This window comes from Echinops telfairi, unplaced genomic scaffold (assembly GCF_000313985.2).
Source record: "Echinops telfairi isolate 266 unplaced genomic scaffold, ASM31398v2 ScPeMD7_7410;HRSCAF=8448, whole genome shotgun sequence".
NCBI lineage: Eukaryota > Metazoa > Chordata > Mammalia > Afrosoricida > Tenrecidae > Echinops > Echinops telfairi.
In genome coordinates this window covers 15410658-15429208 of record NW_022111310.1, presented here as the reverse complement: position 1 = coordinate 15429208, position 18551 = coordinate 15410658, and the positions used below count along the sequence as shown (strand labels likewise).

Below are 18551 nucleotides of genomic sequence, written 5' to 3'. Positions count from 1 at the left end.
TCCACTGGGCGAAGATTTCATAGTATGCGTTTTTTCTACTTGGCTCCGAGTTAGTGCACTCTCTGGCTTTGCCTGGGAAGGTTCTCTCTGGTCACTGTGAACTTTTTCATAAAAGCAGTTTCCCTCGAACCTCATTTCTTGGGATGGCCAATTTAAGAGAACAGCATGAAGCTGTGAAATTTTGTTTCTTGCGCAGGAAAAATGCCTCAGAAACTCTTGTGATGTTGACATAGCTTACAGGGACAGTGCTATGGCAAAACCTCAAGTGTCTGAGTGGTTTTCTTGTTTCAAAATAGGTGAAATGTTGATTGATGACAAACCTCGTCTGGATGTCCATCAGCTTCCCTAATGGACGAAAATGGTGACAAAATTCAAGCACTTGTGCTTGAAGACTGACGACAGACCATTGAAGAGATGGGGAAGTTATGTGGACTCTCTTGGAGCTCACTTTAGTGAATTTTAACAGAAGATTTGGGAATGAGAAAGGTCGCTGCGAATTTGTGCCTCCGGTTCTGACCGACTAGGAAAAAGAGCCGCAACTGGAAACATGCTGTGCTTTGAAAGAACAGCTCCAAAGCGACCCAGACAGTGTTTTCTAAGGCCATTACTGGTGACCAGACAGGGTGCTATTCTTATAGCCCTGAAGGCAAAAATCCATCAAGCCGTGGAAGACACATCATCACCTCACCCAGAAAAGCTTGTCAAGTGGAATAAAAAATCAAGACGATATTCGTTGTTTTTTTTGTTTTGCTTTCTTTTTTATGTGAGGGGGATAGTGCATTTGGAGTTTGCCCTACCAGGTCAGCCTGTTAATCAAGCTTTTTATTTAGAGGTTCTGCTAAGAGTGCATACCAGTGTACAACAAACAAGGCCTGATTGGTGGCAGACGAGGGACTTGTTTTGCATGGTGGGTAGTTCAAAACTACCAGCAGCCCTGCAGGAGAAAGACTGAGCTAGCTGCTCCTATAAGCAGTTACAGGCAGTGAGTCTGGTGTGGTTTTTCCACAAACTTTTTGAACTTCCCTCCTATTTATACAATGGAATACTATTCAGCAATGAAACTTAATTAACATACATACAGCATATACTTATTAGAAGAAACATAGCCAAAATAATATGAACAGAAGATTTCAAAATAGGCAAAACAATATTGCTCAGAATTGTCAATTTAAAGAAAAGTAAGGCAATGATTACTTTCTGACAGAATATCATTCTCTATGGAAAATTGTGTAATCACAACAGATGGTTTCTGAAATTCTTTTGATTCTGTTTGTTCTCTTGCAGTGAAAGATACATGTTTCTTAAAATAATTTTTAAAACCATACATTGTCCTATAGACTTTTCTGTATGAACACTACATTTCACAATTTTATAGATACATAAAGAAATGTTGGGCCTTTGGCCTCTCCTTCCTTCCGCACCTATTTGTCATTCCTTCCTCCATCCTGCTGCCCAAAACATAGACATCACTACCTCAGACTATGAAACAAGGACCACAACACAGAAATATCAGAGAAGTGAACTGGAAGGTGTATGGGTTCCTGAGAACTTTGTAGGGCACAGCTAGCAGTGCTGTTACTCAACTTTTATCTCTGGATTTCAGTTACATGAAAAAGAAATTAAGTATATCTTTTTTTTCCTTCCACATGTTTTCTTTTTCTTTTCTTTTTAAAATCATTTAAAGGGTTCGTACAACTCTTATCACCATCCATCCATCCATCCATTGTGTCAAGCACATTTGTACATTTGTTGCCTTCATCCATCATTTTCAAAACATTTGCTTTCTACTTGAGCCCTTGGTATCAGCTCCTCATTTTTCCCCTCCCTCCCGCCCCCCGTTCACGAACCCTTGATAATTTATAAAGTATTTTTATTTTGTCATGTCTTACACTGTCCGGTGTCTCCCTTATTTATGTTAATTTGGAAGTTTCTGTTACTTGTAGCCAACCACTTACCCAATATAACAGCAGGCTGACCTTATTAATAATAAACACACACATAAGTAAGTTAATTCTAAGTAGAAGAAATCCAAAAAGTTCATAAACATAAAAGTGTTTGAGCATAGCAATAATCGGATAAATGAAAAATTAAAACAATTAGATCATACTTTTATGCATCAGACTTGCAAAAATTTTTAAGGAACAATAGCTTCAGTAATGTTGCATATTCCAAGAAATGCTTCCTGTCAGATATTGTTAATGAAAATTGCTATTAATTTTTTGAAAGTAAAATGACAATATCTATTAAATGAATTGCAACATGAATCTATGCCATTGAAATAGCAGTGAAAAGAATCAGGAGTCAATAACCAAGAATACTTGTCAAAGCATCATAGAGGTAAAAACCAGGAAACAATCTGCTAAATTCTTCAGTAATGGAATGTTTAGATAAATTATGGCACATCTATATTGTAAAATATTATTCAGCTGTTTTGTGTTTTTTCATTGGTTAGATCTATGTATCTTGGTCTAGAAGGCTGTTTATGATATGATGTTTAGTGGGGAAAGTAAGTTACACATTATTATATAATCAACCAACTTTGAATATGCACATCTGTATAAATTTGTATGAATATGGTTGTTGACATTGTCTACCTGGTGTTAGTGGAGGTGAAGATGGTGATAGTGGCAATAGGGATTACTTTTTCTGTAAATGTCCTTGTATGATTTAAGTATTACATATTTTGCTTTTGTAAATTTTATAAAATTATTTAAATGAAAATGGACTTTAATAAAACCAAATATCCCAAGAATACAAAATAATGTACTTCAAGGCCAGGTAAGAATCTTAAAATTGTTTCTTGCCAAACATTTAATTCCTGTCACTTAAGCAAACTGCACAGACCTATACAAAATAATGAACATGATAATTTGAGAAAATAATGTGCCGTAGCTAGTAACGTTTCACAATTAGTATTTCAGTAATAATTATATTTACAGTTGAATGACACCCATACATAAGTGCGTGTTCTTGTAATCATCCAGAATGGCATTTGATGCCAGGAATATCATGGAAAGGATAACAAGAATTAAATACAGAGAAAGCAGCAGCTCTTCTTCCTCTCCAGGTAGGTAGGTAGATAGATAGGTAGGTAGGTCCAGTGTGGGGGGGTCCGGGTGGGGGGGTGTTTGACAAACTAAGTGTAATCCACTTGTCTCGATTCAAACTTATTATCATCTGATGCTGTTGAAATGTCCTGCTATCATCGAGACACGAACAATTCCTAGCTAGACACCTGACTCATGTTTGCCTCTCCCTCTTGCTTCCTCCTTCCCCGAACACGTTTAGTTGCTACTAAACCCTCTAACTTCGCCTCTGGAAGGATTCTGCCTTGGCCTGCCCTTGGCCTTGCTGCCTTTTGCTAGGAGTGCTAATAACACTGGAGCCACCCCTGCCCAAGAAGCCCACACCCGTGCCTGGGTCTTCCTGGCCCTTCCCACTGGGCTCCTGCCACTCACTCCCCAGGGCGTATTCCCGGGACCACCTCCACATCGCCCTGGATGCGATTAAGCGGTGGGCACCCACAGACAGGAAGTGCCGGAGCCGAGGGGGCGGAGCCAGCCAGGGCGGGGCTTTAATGGCCAATGGAGGAGCAGAGTGCAGGGTCAGAGGTCACCTGTCCTGGCTGGGTCGGCGTTTTCTCTGGAGAGGGACGGTGGTGGCCGGCAGTGTTACCTCAGGTACTTCCCTGAGAGCCGGGTGAAAAAGGGGAGGGAAGCGCTTTCTGACGTCAGGGGAAAGGAAGGTTCTAGAAGGCACGAACCATGGCAGCTCCGACATTTCTGGCAAACATTTGTTTGACGGCCACTGTGGCGCGCGGACCCCAGGCTGTGTCGTCGACGTGAGGCCGAAGTGCCGGATGGGGCGGGCCGAGGCCTCCGGTGTGACGTCGTGCTCCCGCGCAGCAGGGAGGGGGAGGGTCACACACCCATCCCAAAACAAAACAAGTCCACCACCGGACGGTTTCTGACCCCTAGTAACCCTGCCTAAGGTGTCCCGAGACGGAAGTCTTCGGGCACCAGGACCTGTGACCTTGGGGTGAGCCGCCGGAAGCTTCGTGGGCAGCGTCTCAGGGCGCCATTCACATGGCCTGCCCCCCCCCCGTGTGGACCCAGAGCCTGACCTAATTACTGAGTGTTTGACCCAATAGGTCCAGCTCAGGAGTTAGCACCAGGGAAGCAAACATCTTTAGAAGCAGGTAAGGAAAACAAAAACCAACTAGGAAATACTGCAGTTCAGAATTTTATAATTCTTTTTTTTAATCATTTTTTGGGGGGCTCTTATCACCAGCCATGCATCCATGGTGTCAAGCACATTTGTACATTTGTTGCCATCATCATTCTCAAAACATTTGCTTTCTACTTGAGCCTCCTCCCCCATTTCCCCTCTCCCTCCCTGCCACCTCATCCCTCCTGAACCCTTGCTAATTTATAAATTATTATTATTTTGCCCCGACTTCCACTGTCCGACGTCTCCCTTTACCCACTTCAGAGTTTTAGAATTCTTAAGTGGCTTCCTACTGACCAAAATTTTGTTCGTTTTCCCATGGCTTTGATCTTAGAAATAAGGCCAATGGAATAAAATTAGCAAAGAAATTCTACAAATATATGTAATGAACCATATTTAAGCACCAAATATTTAACACAAATTTAAGCAATTGACTTCAGTGCAACAAATTATTGGAATGGAACCAAAGCTGTTAGAAATATTAGGCTTCATTAAAAAGAAAAATTTTAATGATGGCAGTCGATTGCCTGAATGGGTAAACTTGTATAGTTGAGTTTCTATTTGAAATGACTTCTAGAATGAAGTCTGATTAAGAATTCTTCCGAAAGAGCAATATCAAGAAATAGACATATAGAATCAGTATCTGCTTGAAACAGCAACAATACTCTATATAGAAAAGGTTTATTAGTGTAAGGGTTTGAAATATCTTCAAAGAAGTGATCATTCGTCTCATCAGTTTGCCAGACTGTAGTGGCTTGCATATTTCTGTTACGCTGGAAGTTATGCCACCGTGCTCATGATAGACAGGTATCATAGACCTTTCAGACTGAGACAGACTAAGGAGAAAGGCCCACTGATCTACTTTCAAAAATTAGCCAATAAATACTGTATACTTTAAAAGGGAATCTTGTTCCGGGCAGTGTGGAAGATGAGCCCCATAAGTTAGAGAATTATATATAGTAGCTACAGCAATAGACTCTAACATACTAATGATCACGAAGATGGTTTAAGACTAGACAATATGTCATTCTGTTATACAAAACATCATTATGATTTGAAGTCAACTAAGCAATAAAAATGATCGAAATGCCATTTTGACATTGTTTAAGGAAAAATGAAAATGGGTGGCAACAATGTATTTCCCACACTTGTTGGTGCCACAGAATCTAGCAATATTAAAGATAATTCAGGTAACTTTTACATTTATTTTCATTGGAAATCTTATTGTAAGTCTTTTGAGTCATTAATACAATAAAATTGTGTTCTGGGTGTTCAAAAGTTGACTACTATTTTTTTTAATCCACAAGTTGACCATTTTAGAATATTAACTTGATAATTAAATAAAGGAATAAATTCCTAGCCCATCAGGTCACAAGATCTTTAGGTCTTTTGATCCACGGTCATAGTAAAGAAATAGGTAAACTTCAAAAAATATAACAGAACTAAGGCAAGATAATAAGGGTTAAATGTTTATTTCATTGTCTAAAAACTTATACTACAATATAGAAACTTCTAGCTTACATTCAAATTCCCAAAGATACTTTAAATGATTGGTCAAAATAAGAAGAACTAGCTGATAAACTGGACTCTATCTTAAAATAACTTTTCTAAATTGCTCTGATTTTTAAATAATTGAGAAGTATTCTGGACTAAGTCAGCAGTCTAAATTTTACTTAATAGCTTCAGCAGATAGAGTTATCAATAATCGACCTAAGGGCAATATATTGCAGTTGCTTTATTTCAAATGAGCTAAGCTCTTAAAGGGATTCTGACTTCAGTCTTTATATTTTATCAGTAAGAGAATGGAAACAGTTTCCCAGATCCTATTCCACCATTTCAGCACAGAGTTCTGCCCATAGTTAAGTAATTTCAAAAACATGGTTATCAAAGGAAAGCTACCAATCTTGTGAACATCAGCTCTTTTGGCTGAACTTCACAATTTATATTAAATAGTTTTAAACTAACAAATTAAATGTATAAAGCAAAATGAGAAACTCCATGAACATTTTTTATGTCACTGCATATGACTTTCTAGGAGCCCTGGAGGTGTAGTGGTCACAAGGTGGGCTGCAATCCACCAGGGTCCGGTGTTCAAAAACACCAGCCATTCTGGAGAAAGATGGGGTTTTCCCCATCCTGTAAAGAGTTACAATCTCGGAAACTCACAGGGTTTCACTACAGGAAACTCCTGTCCTATAGGGTTGCTGCGAGTCAGCATCAATTAGATGGCAATGACTTTTGCATTTATTACTTTAAGGTAAATTTAAAATTATGTTATTTGTATAGCTAATTTAAAAAATCATTTTATTGGGGGCACATACAGCTCTTATAACAATCCATACATATATCCATTGTGTGAGCACATTTTTTCATGTCTTACACTGAACAATGTTTCTCTCCCTTCAGCCACTTTTTTGTTGTCCGACCCCTTGGGAGGGGATTATATGTAGATCATTGTGATCAGTTTCCCCTTACTCCCTCCATCTTCGCTTTACCCTCCTATTACTGCTACTCTCATGATTGGTCTTGAAAGGTTTGTCTGTCCTGGATTTCCTGTGTTTCCAGCTCTTTTCTGTACCCGTGTACATGCTCTAGTCTAGTCAGATTTGTAAGGTAGAATTGGGGTCATGATAGTGGGGGGAGGAAGCATTAAGGAACTAAAGGAAAGTTGTATGTTTCATCGATGTTATACTGCGCCCTGACTGGCTTGTCTCTTCCTTGGGACCCTTCTGTAAGGGGATGTCCAATTGTCTACAGATGAGCTTTGGGTCTCCATTGCATATTCCCCCTCATTCACACTGATAGGATTTTTTTGTTCTGGGTCTTTGACACCTGATAATTGATCCCGTTGACACCTCATGATCACACAGGCTGGTGTGCTTCTTCCATGTGGACTTCGTTGCTTCTCAGCTAGATGGCTGCTTGTTTATCTTCAAGCCCTTAAGACCCCAGACATGTGTAGCTATTTTTTTATCATTCAGAATATTTTTTAATTTAAAAAATTGAATCAAACTTTTTGGTTAAAGGAGATTTTATGCTCCTAGTTTTACTATTTGACCAATATTTAATTTTAATTTTTTTAAATTTCCAGTTGTTGAAGTTTGTATTGCTTTCAAAGAAAGAAGATATGTTTTCGCCACTCAAATATCATGCAATAGACTACGTATTTGAGGTATTATTAGTTCACTTCCAATTTACTAAGAATTAAGACAATCACATTGCATTGTTAACTGAAAAAGTATATTGCTAAATGATATATGTATATTTAGTGAGATCCAATTTCCTGTCACATACACACTCACACACATTCATCGTTTAGCCTAACCTACAAGAAAATTGTTGAAAAGACATTAAAAATAACTAAAAACAACAACAATCAACTAATACTAATGATTTCTGGGTGATTCGTTTACTAGAGCCCCTAACTTACTCTGTTATATAGTCCTGTGTCATTTGATATTTTATCTCAGTTTCTTAATTTCACAGAATGTAGTTAGAAAGAGACTTACCAGAAATGCTTTATTGCTTCAAACTCCTTCCTGTTTGTTTCAAGATGAAAGTCATGCAGGGGTGACTAATGATAAATTTAGGAAGCCATGGACGAGAGGTATGTTCTTTCATTTCTCCAAAAAATTTTTAAAAGTTATTTCATAGCTTAGCACGTAAATTATTAGGAAAATAGGGATTTCCTATTAATTTACTTACATTTATTTGTATCAGAATTTGGAGTGTAAATTAGTATTTTTTTTCCAATTCATCATCCCACATTCCCTTTATTCCTTTCCACCCCTCCACTTTTTTATTTTAATTACTTTATTGGGGGCTCGTACAATTATCACAATCCATACATCCATCCATTGTGTCAAGCAAGTATTTTTATTAAAGAATGTAGGTGGAAAACGTAGGAAATTGGAAAACTTATACTAGATTTGACTTGAATAAATAAAAGGTGTATATTATAAAACCTTAAAATATTCTAACATTCTCCTCTCGTTAGCAACATTGTGAAATGCATTTGTTATAATTAATGCATTAACAGTACAACATTATTATGAACTAAAGTCTATAGTTTACATTAGAATTTCTTTGTTTTGTACAGTCCTATGTGTTTTGACTAATGCAATATATTTTATGTCTACAAATATAATTATAATAAAAGTAGTTCCCCGGCAAAACAAATATTCTTACATTGTAACCATTTGTTGCATTATAATAAGATAGGGCTATATGGAGCCCTGGTGGTGCAGTGATTACACGTTGGTCTGCAATCCCCATGGTCAGCAGTTCAAAACCACCAGCAGCTCAGCAGGAGAAAGATTGGGGTTTATACTCCAGTAAACAGTTGCTGCCTCCAAAACACACAGGGAGTCACTATGAGTCAGCATTGACTCAATGGCAGTGTTATTGTAGAGTGTCAGGACTGTATTCAAGTTGTAGTGATACGTGGAATTCATGTGTAAAATATCATATTTTAGTTTTATTAAGTCATGAACTTAGGAAAGAGATAAGTCTCCTTAGAGGAGTCAGCCAATTAACCTTTAATATGTATTATATACCAGGCATTGAGGATATAGCTCCTAATTAGGCAGAGAAATAGTTCCTGTCCTTAGAGAGTTTTCAGATTAATAAGGGAGATATGACATTTATGAGGTAAATTTAATAGACAATGCTCACTCACGATTATGAGGCTTATTGTGGAAGTTATCAGGTTACAGTTCATGTGGAAATGCTCAGGATAGAGGTATGGCAGGACAGCTTACAAAGTTCTTTCAGGGCTGCTAATAAATGCCCAAAGGGCATGCCACTCCACTGTAAATCTCACCTTGAAAGTCCATCAGTTGGCAACTGAACACCCCCCTGCTGAGGGGTTTTGGGAAGGAGACGAGCTAATCAGGGTGCAGAGTAGCAATGATGAAACATATAACTTTCCTCTAGTTCTTTAATGCTTCCTCCCCCCGCAATATCATGATCCCAATTCTGCCTTGTAAGTCTGGTTAGACCAGAGGATGTATATTGGTACAGATAGGAACTGGAAACACAGGGAATCCAGGATAGGTGACTCCTTCAGGACCAGTAGTGAGAGGGGCGAGGCCTGGAGGGTGAAGGGAATGTGGGGTAGAAGGGGGGAACCAATTATAAGAATCTAAGTATAGCCTCCTCCCTGGTGAATGGACAGCAGAGAAGAGGGCGGAGGGAGATGTCGGACAGGGTAACTTATGACAAAACTATAATACTTTATGAATTATGAAGGGTTCAGGAGGGGGGCGGAGGGAGGAGGAAAATGAGCAAATGATATTGAGGGCTAAAGTAGAGGGCAAATGTTTTGAGATTGATTAGGGCAACAGGTGTACATATGTGCTTGACTCAATGGATGTATGTATGGACTGTGATAAGAATTGTATGAGCCCTCAATAAAATAATTTTTTTTAAAAAGATAGTAACCAATGAATGTTGTTAACTAGCACTCTCACATCATATCAGTAGCTTCTCTCACCTTCTTTTTCCTAGACCTGTCAGGAAAAAGACCTGTACTTTTAAAAAAATCATTTTATTGGGGGCTCATACAACTCTTATCACAATCCATACATACAGCAGTTGTGTAAAACACATCTGTACATTCATTACCCTCATCATTCTCAAAACATTTGCTCTCCACCCAAGCTCCTGGCATCAGCTCCTCATTTTTTTAACCACTAAACTTTATCTTTTAATGAGGCGCAGATTCTGAAGTTAAGTGATTTGTTCAGAGTAACAAACTGAAAGGGTCAACACTGGTGGTGAAAAAAAAAATTCCTCTAAGTCAGTTGGTTATTCTGATACTAGTTTGGTACTAGTTATGGCATATAGAAACAAGGGTTGGAGTTTGGTATCTTTGGACTTAGAGTGTGGGACATCAGGCCTCTGGATGGTTATGGTGGTGTGGTGCGCAATGAGAGCATGGATTTGCGATGGGTGATATTGATAAGAGCAAGAATATTTTTGTTTAGAAGTATACAAAGTGCTACTCTGTTGAAGGGGGTTGGGAAAGGGGCACAAACTCAAGACTGGGCAGAAGACCAGTCAAACCCCTGTATTCACTTACACAGATGCCAATAAGAGTAAAGGTACTGCCTGAGGAGAGGACAGACTGATGAGTACTTGGGGAAGCCCAAGAAGTACATCCCTGGAACAAAAATGATCTTTACTGGCGTTAAGAAGAAGGGGGAAAAGGCAGACTTGATAGCTTATCTCAAGAAAGCTACTAATGAGTAACAGTTGGCCACTGCCTTAATTTTTCTTTTGCCTTAATTATTATAAAATAGGAATGTCTTGTGACTTTTTTAAAAAACATGTACTATATTAAATTGATCTCATACACCAGAGAACAGATCATGAATGACTGATAAGAATATTTTGTTTCGACAGTCATAAATTAAAGATTGGCTGTGGTTAAATGACTGATCAAACTTTTAAATACGTGATAGAAATTTTTGTTCAAGTGTTATCACTGCTTTTCTCTAAAATGTGATTGGACTTTTGAGACTCGGTTGGATTGGTAATGTGGAATTTTTCACAAAGATGGTGAATGCCACCTTATAACCTATAGATTGGTTTTATAGTTAGACATGTGTGTTTATATGAATATATTCGAATACTGAAAAGTCTCTACACTGCCTCATGGAACAGAGCCAGATGCACCTATGTCAATTTGTATTCATGAGCCTGTTTAAATGCAAGGGTTGAAAATAAGGTAGCAATGACTACTTTGTCTTTTTGCTTTTAAATGTGATAATCTAATTAAGATTTCCTGTCTAAAATACTGTCTTATTTAACAAAAAGCATTTCCTTGCAATTTGTGTATGATATCAAATAAAAAATATCTACACTTTACATTTTATAGAGAATTGCTAAGGTCAGATGCTTTTAAAAGTCAGCATCATGAGATAGCAGGTTGAACTTTGCATTATAATTCTTACGTTTTTTATGATATATCTTTAAAACAGCTATTCAAAAACAAATAAAACTGTTGAACTTCTGTATATATGATTGGTGCTTTTAGCAATTAATTAGAAAGAATAAAGTAGAGGTACAAATGTGTAAATTATGTGACCATAAGGCTTAAGATAATTAAAAATAACAGATGAAAAAGAAACAAGGTTCTAATATAGGAGACAAGCTATAGCTACATAAAAATTTACATAATAATATTATTGTAAGATATGTTGTTATTAAGTACATCATGACCCATCAAGAGGAATATATCAGAATGAGCTACATTGGTTAAGAAAGGCTTTATGAGGTTCCACAAGAGCTGGTGAAAACAAACATCTGGGGTTTGAGTGCTGTTTGTATAAGCAAAAGAGAGACTATAAAATGAGAATGATAGGTTTAAAGTGATATTATTCTGACTGTAGTTCAGCTTCTTGTCTTTTAATAGTAATAAAGGATGATCATTTAAATATTTGAAATTAGGTGCTTTTATGAAGTGTAAATAAAAATGTAAAGCCTAAAGTTTACCATTCTACTTTCTAGTCACGGCTGTTTCAGTTGGGGGACTGACAGATCACTCACTCTTGGATCAATGGAAATCAAGTCTCTCTGTGGAAGATTTCCTTGAGAAGTATGTGTCTTTTACCTCGTACTTGAAAGAAGCAAAGTACCATCTATATTCTGAACACAGAAAAGCTCAATAGACAATTTCTTCCTTCAAGAAATTTAGAAGTCAAGAGAACGACCTTGAGGAGCAGATATTGATGTGAAATGTACAGCAAAGAGGCAATTTGGCTATATATAAAAAATCTTTTAAAATGTTATACATTTAACCTTATCATTTTTGTTTTTAGGAAACTGATTTTCAGAAAAATATTAGATAAATTCACAAGGTATTCTTTGCATTGTTCCCTATATTAGCAAAAGAAATTATATCAAGCTTATATTTTCAGCAATGGGGAGTTGATCAAATTATGTATGGTTTTCCAATACAATAAGATTCTGTTCATTTATTATAAATAGTGGCTATATATTGATTGACATGTAAATATGCTCACATTTCATTGGTTAGCAGAAAAGAGCAGGTTACAGAATGCTGTATACATGAACCTGCTTTCCACCGTATTTAGAAATTACTGATATATTTGCATAATGTTTACATTAATCCTTGTAGTGATGGGGCTATGGTTGAATGATTTACGGTTTTAACTATTGGAATTTAATAATTTATATTCAGTAAACATGCTATTTGTTAATAGAAATGTTTGAAAACACGACATACATAAAATCATATTGTATAACGTTGCAGAAAAACAGTTACAAGAATGCCTACCCAGATTAATTGTGAATCTGAGGAAGTTGTTCCAAGTTCAAACCCAAACTCCCAAACTGAAGTGGAGGAAGCTGATTTGTATGCCTGTGAAGACTACAGAGAAGCCTTTGCAGTAGTCAACTGCGTCGAAAAGTGCCCTGCGCTTCAGACACAGATCCAAGGTACACGTTTATTACTTCCACTACTCTAGAGCATGTAATAACAATATACAGACTTTCATTTTAGTGAGTTTTCTATGTAATTGGGTTTCATGGCTGGAAAGTCTTAATTCTATTCCAACTTTTAATTGATAGTTTTATTTGTTATATAGAATTTTAGGTTGGAAATAATATTTTTTCTCAGAATCTCAAAGCTATTACTCCATTCTATTCTAGTTTCCAGTATTGCTGTTGAGAAGTTCAATGTCATTCTGACTTTAAATTATTTTACAAGATTTCCCTTTCACCTTGGAAACTTACAATATTTTTGCTTCCACTTTTCTGAAATTTCACAGCGGTGTGCCTTCTTGTGGGCCTATGTTCTTCTATTAGGTTGGGCATGTAATGTACCCTTTTAATCTAGGTACTCATGCACTTCAATTTGAGAGCTTTTCTTGAATTATTTCTTTGATTAATTCTTTCCTAATTTTTCTCTTGTTCTGTCTTCCTGTTTGTTTAACTCTCCTATTGTTCATTTATAGAGGTCTTCTTTAATGTTTTCAATAACATTTAAATAGTTTCTTCAAAAAGATGATACGTAAGTTTAGATATATTCTTAGGGGTATTTTGTTTTAGCTATAATTAACTATATTTATCAATTGCTTTTTATTGGTTGTATATAACATAACAGCTAATTTTTATATTGTTATTATATATCTACCCACTTTCCTAAACTCTCATATTAATTCTACCACCATATTATAAAATACCAGGAGGTATTCTTTTAGGCACACTTCACTAATTTTTTTCATAGCAACATGTCAAAAAATATTGGAGAAATACAACTTTCCTCTAGTTCCTAAATGTTTCCTCCCCGCTCCCACTACCATGACTCGAATTCAACCTTGCAAGACTGGCTAGACCAGAGGATGTACACTGGTACAGATAGGAACTGAAAATACAGGGAATCCAGGACGGATGAGCCCTACAGGACCAGTGGTGTGAGTGGCGAAACAGGGAGGGTAAAGGGAGAATGGGTAGGAAAGAGGGAAACGATTAAAAGGAACTGTGTTTGACCTCCTCCCTGGGGGACAGACAACTGAAAGGTGGGTGAAGGGAGACGTTGGGCAGGGCAAGATATGACAAAATACCAATTTATAAATTATCAAGGGCTCATGAGGGAGGGGGGAGCGGGGAGGGAGGGGAAAAATGAGGACCTAATGTCGGGGGTTTAAGTGGAGAGAAAATGTTTTGAGAATGATGTACAAATGTACTTTACACAATTGATGTGTATGTATGGATTGCGATAACAGTTGTATGAGCCCCTAATAAAATGTTTTAAAAAAAATTGGATTAGCTACCCAAAAAAGGCATGTCATTCGGGCAAAAATATAGTAGTTAATTCTAATCATTGTAATGCACATTACCATATTATCTTTGAATAATAACCATTTGTTTCTTCCCTTACAGTATTTATATCATTTTTGTCTTACTATGCTGACTCCCATTACATTGTTCAATAAAAACAGTGGTATTTACCAGGCTTGTCTTGTTTCTGACAATAAAGGAATGGCTCGTAACATGTGTAACACTTGTAAGAAATGCTTGCATTTGTGTTTTTAATGTTTACATACTTTCAATAGATGTAACTTTCAATGTTTACATTTTCAATGGTGAAATGTTAGACGCATTTGCTTTCAAGGAAGTTTCCTTCTGTGTCTAGTTTGCTAAGAATCAGTGAGGATTGAAATGTATCTAATTTTAAAAATCTGCTAGTTTCTTTACTTAAATATATCAAAATTCCCTTTACTAAAAACCCATGATCCTATAATCCAAGAAATATCATTTACTATTGTGATCATGTGAATTACATTATTTTAAATATTAACATTACTTGAGGAACATTTATCATATATTTAAATTTTCTCAGAAATATGGCTTTTAATGCCCGTAGTTCTTAATTTTATATGGGCACCTTATATTTCCCAATTTGAGAGCATTAATATTTATTTGAATTTTGAATATACACATGAATATGTTTTCTTTTCAAATTATTTCCTTGGAAGTAAATTCCTGGAGGTGGAATTACTTAGCTAAGTACTTTTAGCTACATGTCCACTAATATATTTGGAAATGCTTTGTTCACTCCAGCCTTATCATGAGCAAGTACATTACTACTACTATTGTAATAAATTTTAGCCAGTGTGATAGCCAAAAAAACACAATTATTCATATTTATGTTTTTTCATTATTGCTATGTATTGGCCATTTGCATTTAAAATTTTTAAAAATTCTCTCCTTTGTCTACTCCTGTTTTATCTTCATATATAAAAATATCAGTATCCCAAGTGTATTTAATTTTATTCTAAACAGTTTAGTCAATGTTTCCCTTTTTAGCTTCTTTCGTCGCTGTTTTAGAAAATTTTTCTTTGTATTAATAAAGATTTTATTATTTTAGTTTTTATGGCCTTATTTGCAGATTCTGGCATATATTTAAAAGTATATATAAAAATTATTTTCCAATCTTTTGAGAATGATGATGGCAACAAACGTACAAATGTGCTTGACACAATGGATGTATATATAGATTGTGATAAGAGTTGTACAAGCCCCCAGTAAAATGATTTAAAAAAAATTTTTCCCTAAATGTCTTGGCAGTTGATCTTCATACATTTTTTAGAATGAGCTTACCTTTTCCCACAGATTTTGTGCTACTTGTTGCTAATAATATGATAGATGAGGCAAATGGTAAAAATGATGAAGTCAAAGAGCTGAAAAGAAAATTTCAAAAGGCAGCTCATGAAGACAAAGTCAAATATTATAACAAATTGTACAAAGACCTAGAGAAATCCAAAATGGAAGAAACACTCAGCATATCTTAAATTGAAAGCATGAAAGAAAAATGAAAGCTTCCATTGCATTATTGAAAGATTCTATGGACAAAATATTGAATGATGCAGAAAGCAATCCTAGTTGGAAAGAATACACAGTCACTGTACCAAAAGGAACCAGTTAACATTCAACCATTTCGAGAGGTAGCATATGAGCAAGAACCAATGGTACTGAAGGAAGAAGTTCAAGCTGCATTGAAAACATGAGCCAAAAACAAGGCTCCAGGAATTGATGGTATACCAATTTGTTGAAATGTTTCAACAAACTGATGAAGCACTGGAAGTACTCACTCTTCTTCTATGCTGGGAAATTTGGAAGACAGCTACTTGGCCAATTAATTGGAAGAGATCCATATTTGTACCCATTCCAAATTAAATTGACCCAACAGAATGTGCAAGTTATAGAAAAATATCATTGATACCACATCTAAGTAAATTTTGTTGAAGATCACTCAACAACATTGTAGCAGTACCTTGATAGGGAGCTGCCAGAAGTTCAGGCCAGATTCAAAAGAGGATGTGGAACAAGGAATATCATTGCTAAAATCAGATGGAATTTGCTGAAAGCAAAGAATACCAGAAAGATGTTTCCTTATGTCTTATTGACTATGCAAAGGAATTCTGTGTGGATCACAAAGCACGATGGATAGCTTTGAGAAGAATGAGAATTCCAGAATACATGATTATGCTTTTGTGGAACCTGTGCATGGATCAAGAAGCAGTTGTGCAAACAGAACTAGGACATACTTCGTGGTTTAAAATCAGGATAAAGTGTGTCAGGGTTGTATCCTCTAGTTATACTTAGTCTGTATGCTGAGCAAATAATAAGAGGAGCCTATTATATGAAGAAGAATATGGCATTAGGATTGGAAGAAGGCTTATTAACAACTGATATGCAGACAACAAGCACTTTCTGATGAACATCAAGAATTGCAGCCTTCAGTATGGATTATGATTCAATGTAAAGAAGACCAAAATATTTACAACTGGACCAATAGTAACATCATGATGGAGAAAAGATTAAAGTTGTCAAAGATTTCATCTTGTTTGGACCCACAATCAGTAATCATGGAAGCAAAAACCAAGAGATTAAACTATGCATTGCATTGGGAAAATATGCTGCACAAGACCTTTTTAAAAAGTGTTGAAAAACAAGGATGTTACTTTGAGGACTAAGGTGTTCCTGACCCAGGTCATGGTATTTTCAGTTACCTCATACACATGTGAAAGTTGAACATTAAATAAAGAAGAGTGAGGAAAATTGGATGCATTTTATAAATGGTCTGGGTAAAGAATATTGAAAGTACCATGGAATGCCAAGAGATCAAAGCAATCTGCCTTGGAAGAAATACAGCAAGAATTCTCCATAGAGGGCAGTCTGGTGAGACTTTGTCTCATCTACTTTGGACATCTTACCAGAAGACACTAGTCCCTACAGAAAGACATCATGCTTGGTAAAGTTCAATGGCAGCAGAAAAGAGGAAGGCCTTCAATGAGAACGACTGACACAGTGACTGCAACAATGGGCTCAAATATAAGAACAATGTTGAGCATGGAGCAGCCCCAGGCAGTATTTTGTTCTATTACACATGGTGTAGCCGTGAGTCCAAACCAATTCAATGGTACCTAACAACAATAATGATTTAGCAACAGTAAATTAGAATTTACTACACATACATTAGAATTTCTGTATTTTCTAATATGTTCTGTTGAATTGCCTCTTAGTATATCAGTATCATATAATTTAAAGTCATATATAATTAGAACATTATGACAATTTCATCTCACTACCCTTTTTATAATCTTTGTCCTATTCTCAACTCTGTTCTTCTAGTTCTACGTTTGAATCACTTTCTCAGAATCCAAAACAAGTCTCTTGAGAAATTGGAATGATATCGGGACTCTTTGAAATTTTCACGCTAGTTAGACTTTCTAATTAAGATATGGTTTGTCGGGAATACAAAAAATAGACTTTGGGGCCAGGTCTTGGCACCCCATCAGACTTGACCAGAAAACACTCCTAAAGGCCAACAAACAGTCCTTGAACTAATGATAAGCTTTTCTTTTTTTGTTGTTGTGTTGTGGGTTTTTTGTTCTGTTTTGTCATTGGCTTTTAGCTGTTGTTGTTGTTGTTTTGTTTTCTTTTGTTGCTTAGTTTTGCTCTGACGTGTTTTTTGCTCTGTCTTGTTTTTGTGCATGTTATTATCTCTTCAGGTCTGTCTAAATAAGATGGGCTGGATGAACAATCTGGAAGAGCAAATAACGGGACCAACTGTTCGGGGGAACATGGGAGAGGGGAAGGGGAGGGGAAAGGAAGTGGTGTTAACAAACCCAGGGACAAGGGAACAACGAGTGATCCAAATCAGTGGTGAGGAGGGTGTACGAGGCCTGGTAAGGCGTGATCAAGGATAATGTAGCCGAGAGGAATTACTGTAACCCAAATGAAGGTTAAGCATGATAGTGGGACAAGAGGAAAGTCAAAGGAAATAGAGGAAAGAGCTAGGAGGCAAAGGGCATTTATAGAGGTCTAAATAAAGGCATGTACATATATAAATATATTTATATATGAGGATGGGGAAATAGATTTATGTGCATGTATTTTTAGGTTTAGTATTAAGGTGCAGATGGACATTGGGCCTCCACTCAAGTACTTAACGCAAGAATACTTTGTGCTATTAAACTGGCATTCCATGATGCTCACCTTCCTGACACAATCGCTGAAGACAGATGTGGTGAAGAAAGCTGATGGTGCCCAGCTATTAAAAGATATAGCGTCTGGGGTCTTAAAGGCTTGAAGGTAAACAAGCAGCCATCTAGCTCAGAAGCAACGAAGTCTACATGGAAGAAGCACACCAGCCTGTGTGATCAAGAGGTGTCGAAGGGATGAGATATCAGGCCATCAAAGCACAAAAAATCATATCATTGTGAATGAGGGGGAGTGCGGAGTGGGGACCCAAAGCCCATCTGTAGGCAACTGGACATCCCCGTACGGAG

General features: G+C 36.7%; 1 protein-coding gene and 1 pseudogene across 1 annotated transcript in view; both read left to right on the top strand.

Moving 5' to 3' along the window:
- The first annotated feature begins 7354 nt into the window (after positions 1–7354).
- SHOC1 (shortage in chiasmata 1) overlaps positions 7355–18551 on the top strand; it is an 80759-nt gene continuing 69562 nt past the window's right edge. Inside the window, 4 exon segments of the mRNA XM_004711035.2 lie at positions 7355–7399; positions 7714–7834; positions 11740–11827; positions 12506–12690. Of these exon segments, the coding sequence (XP_004711092.1) occupies positions 7355–7399; positions 7714–7834; positions 11740–11827; positions 12506–12690 (439 nt within the window).
- Positions 10176–10479, top strand: LOC105979382 (annotated as a pseudogene).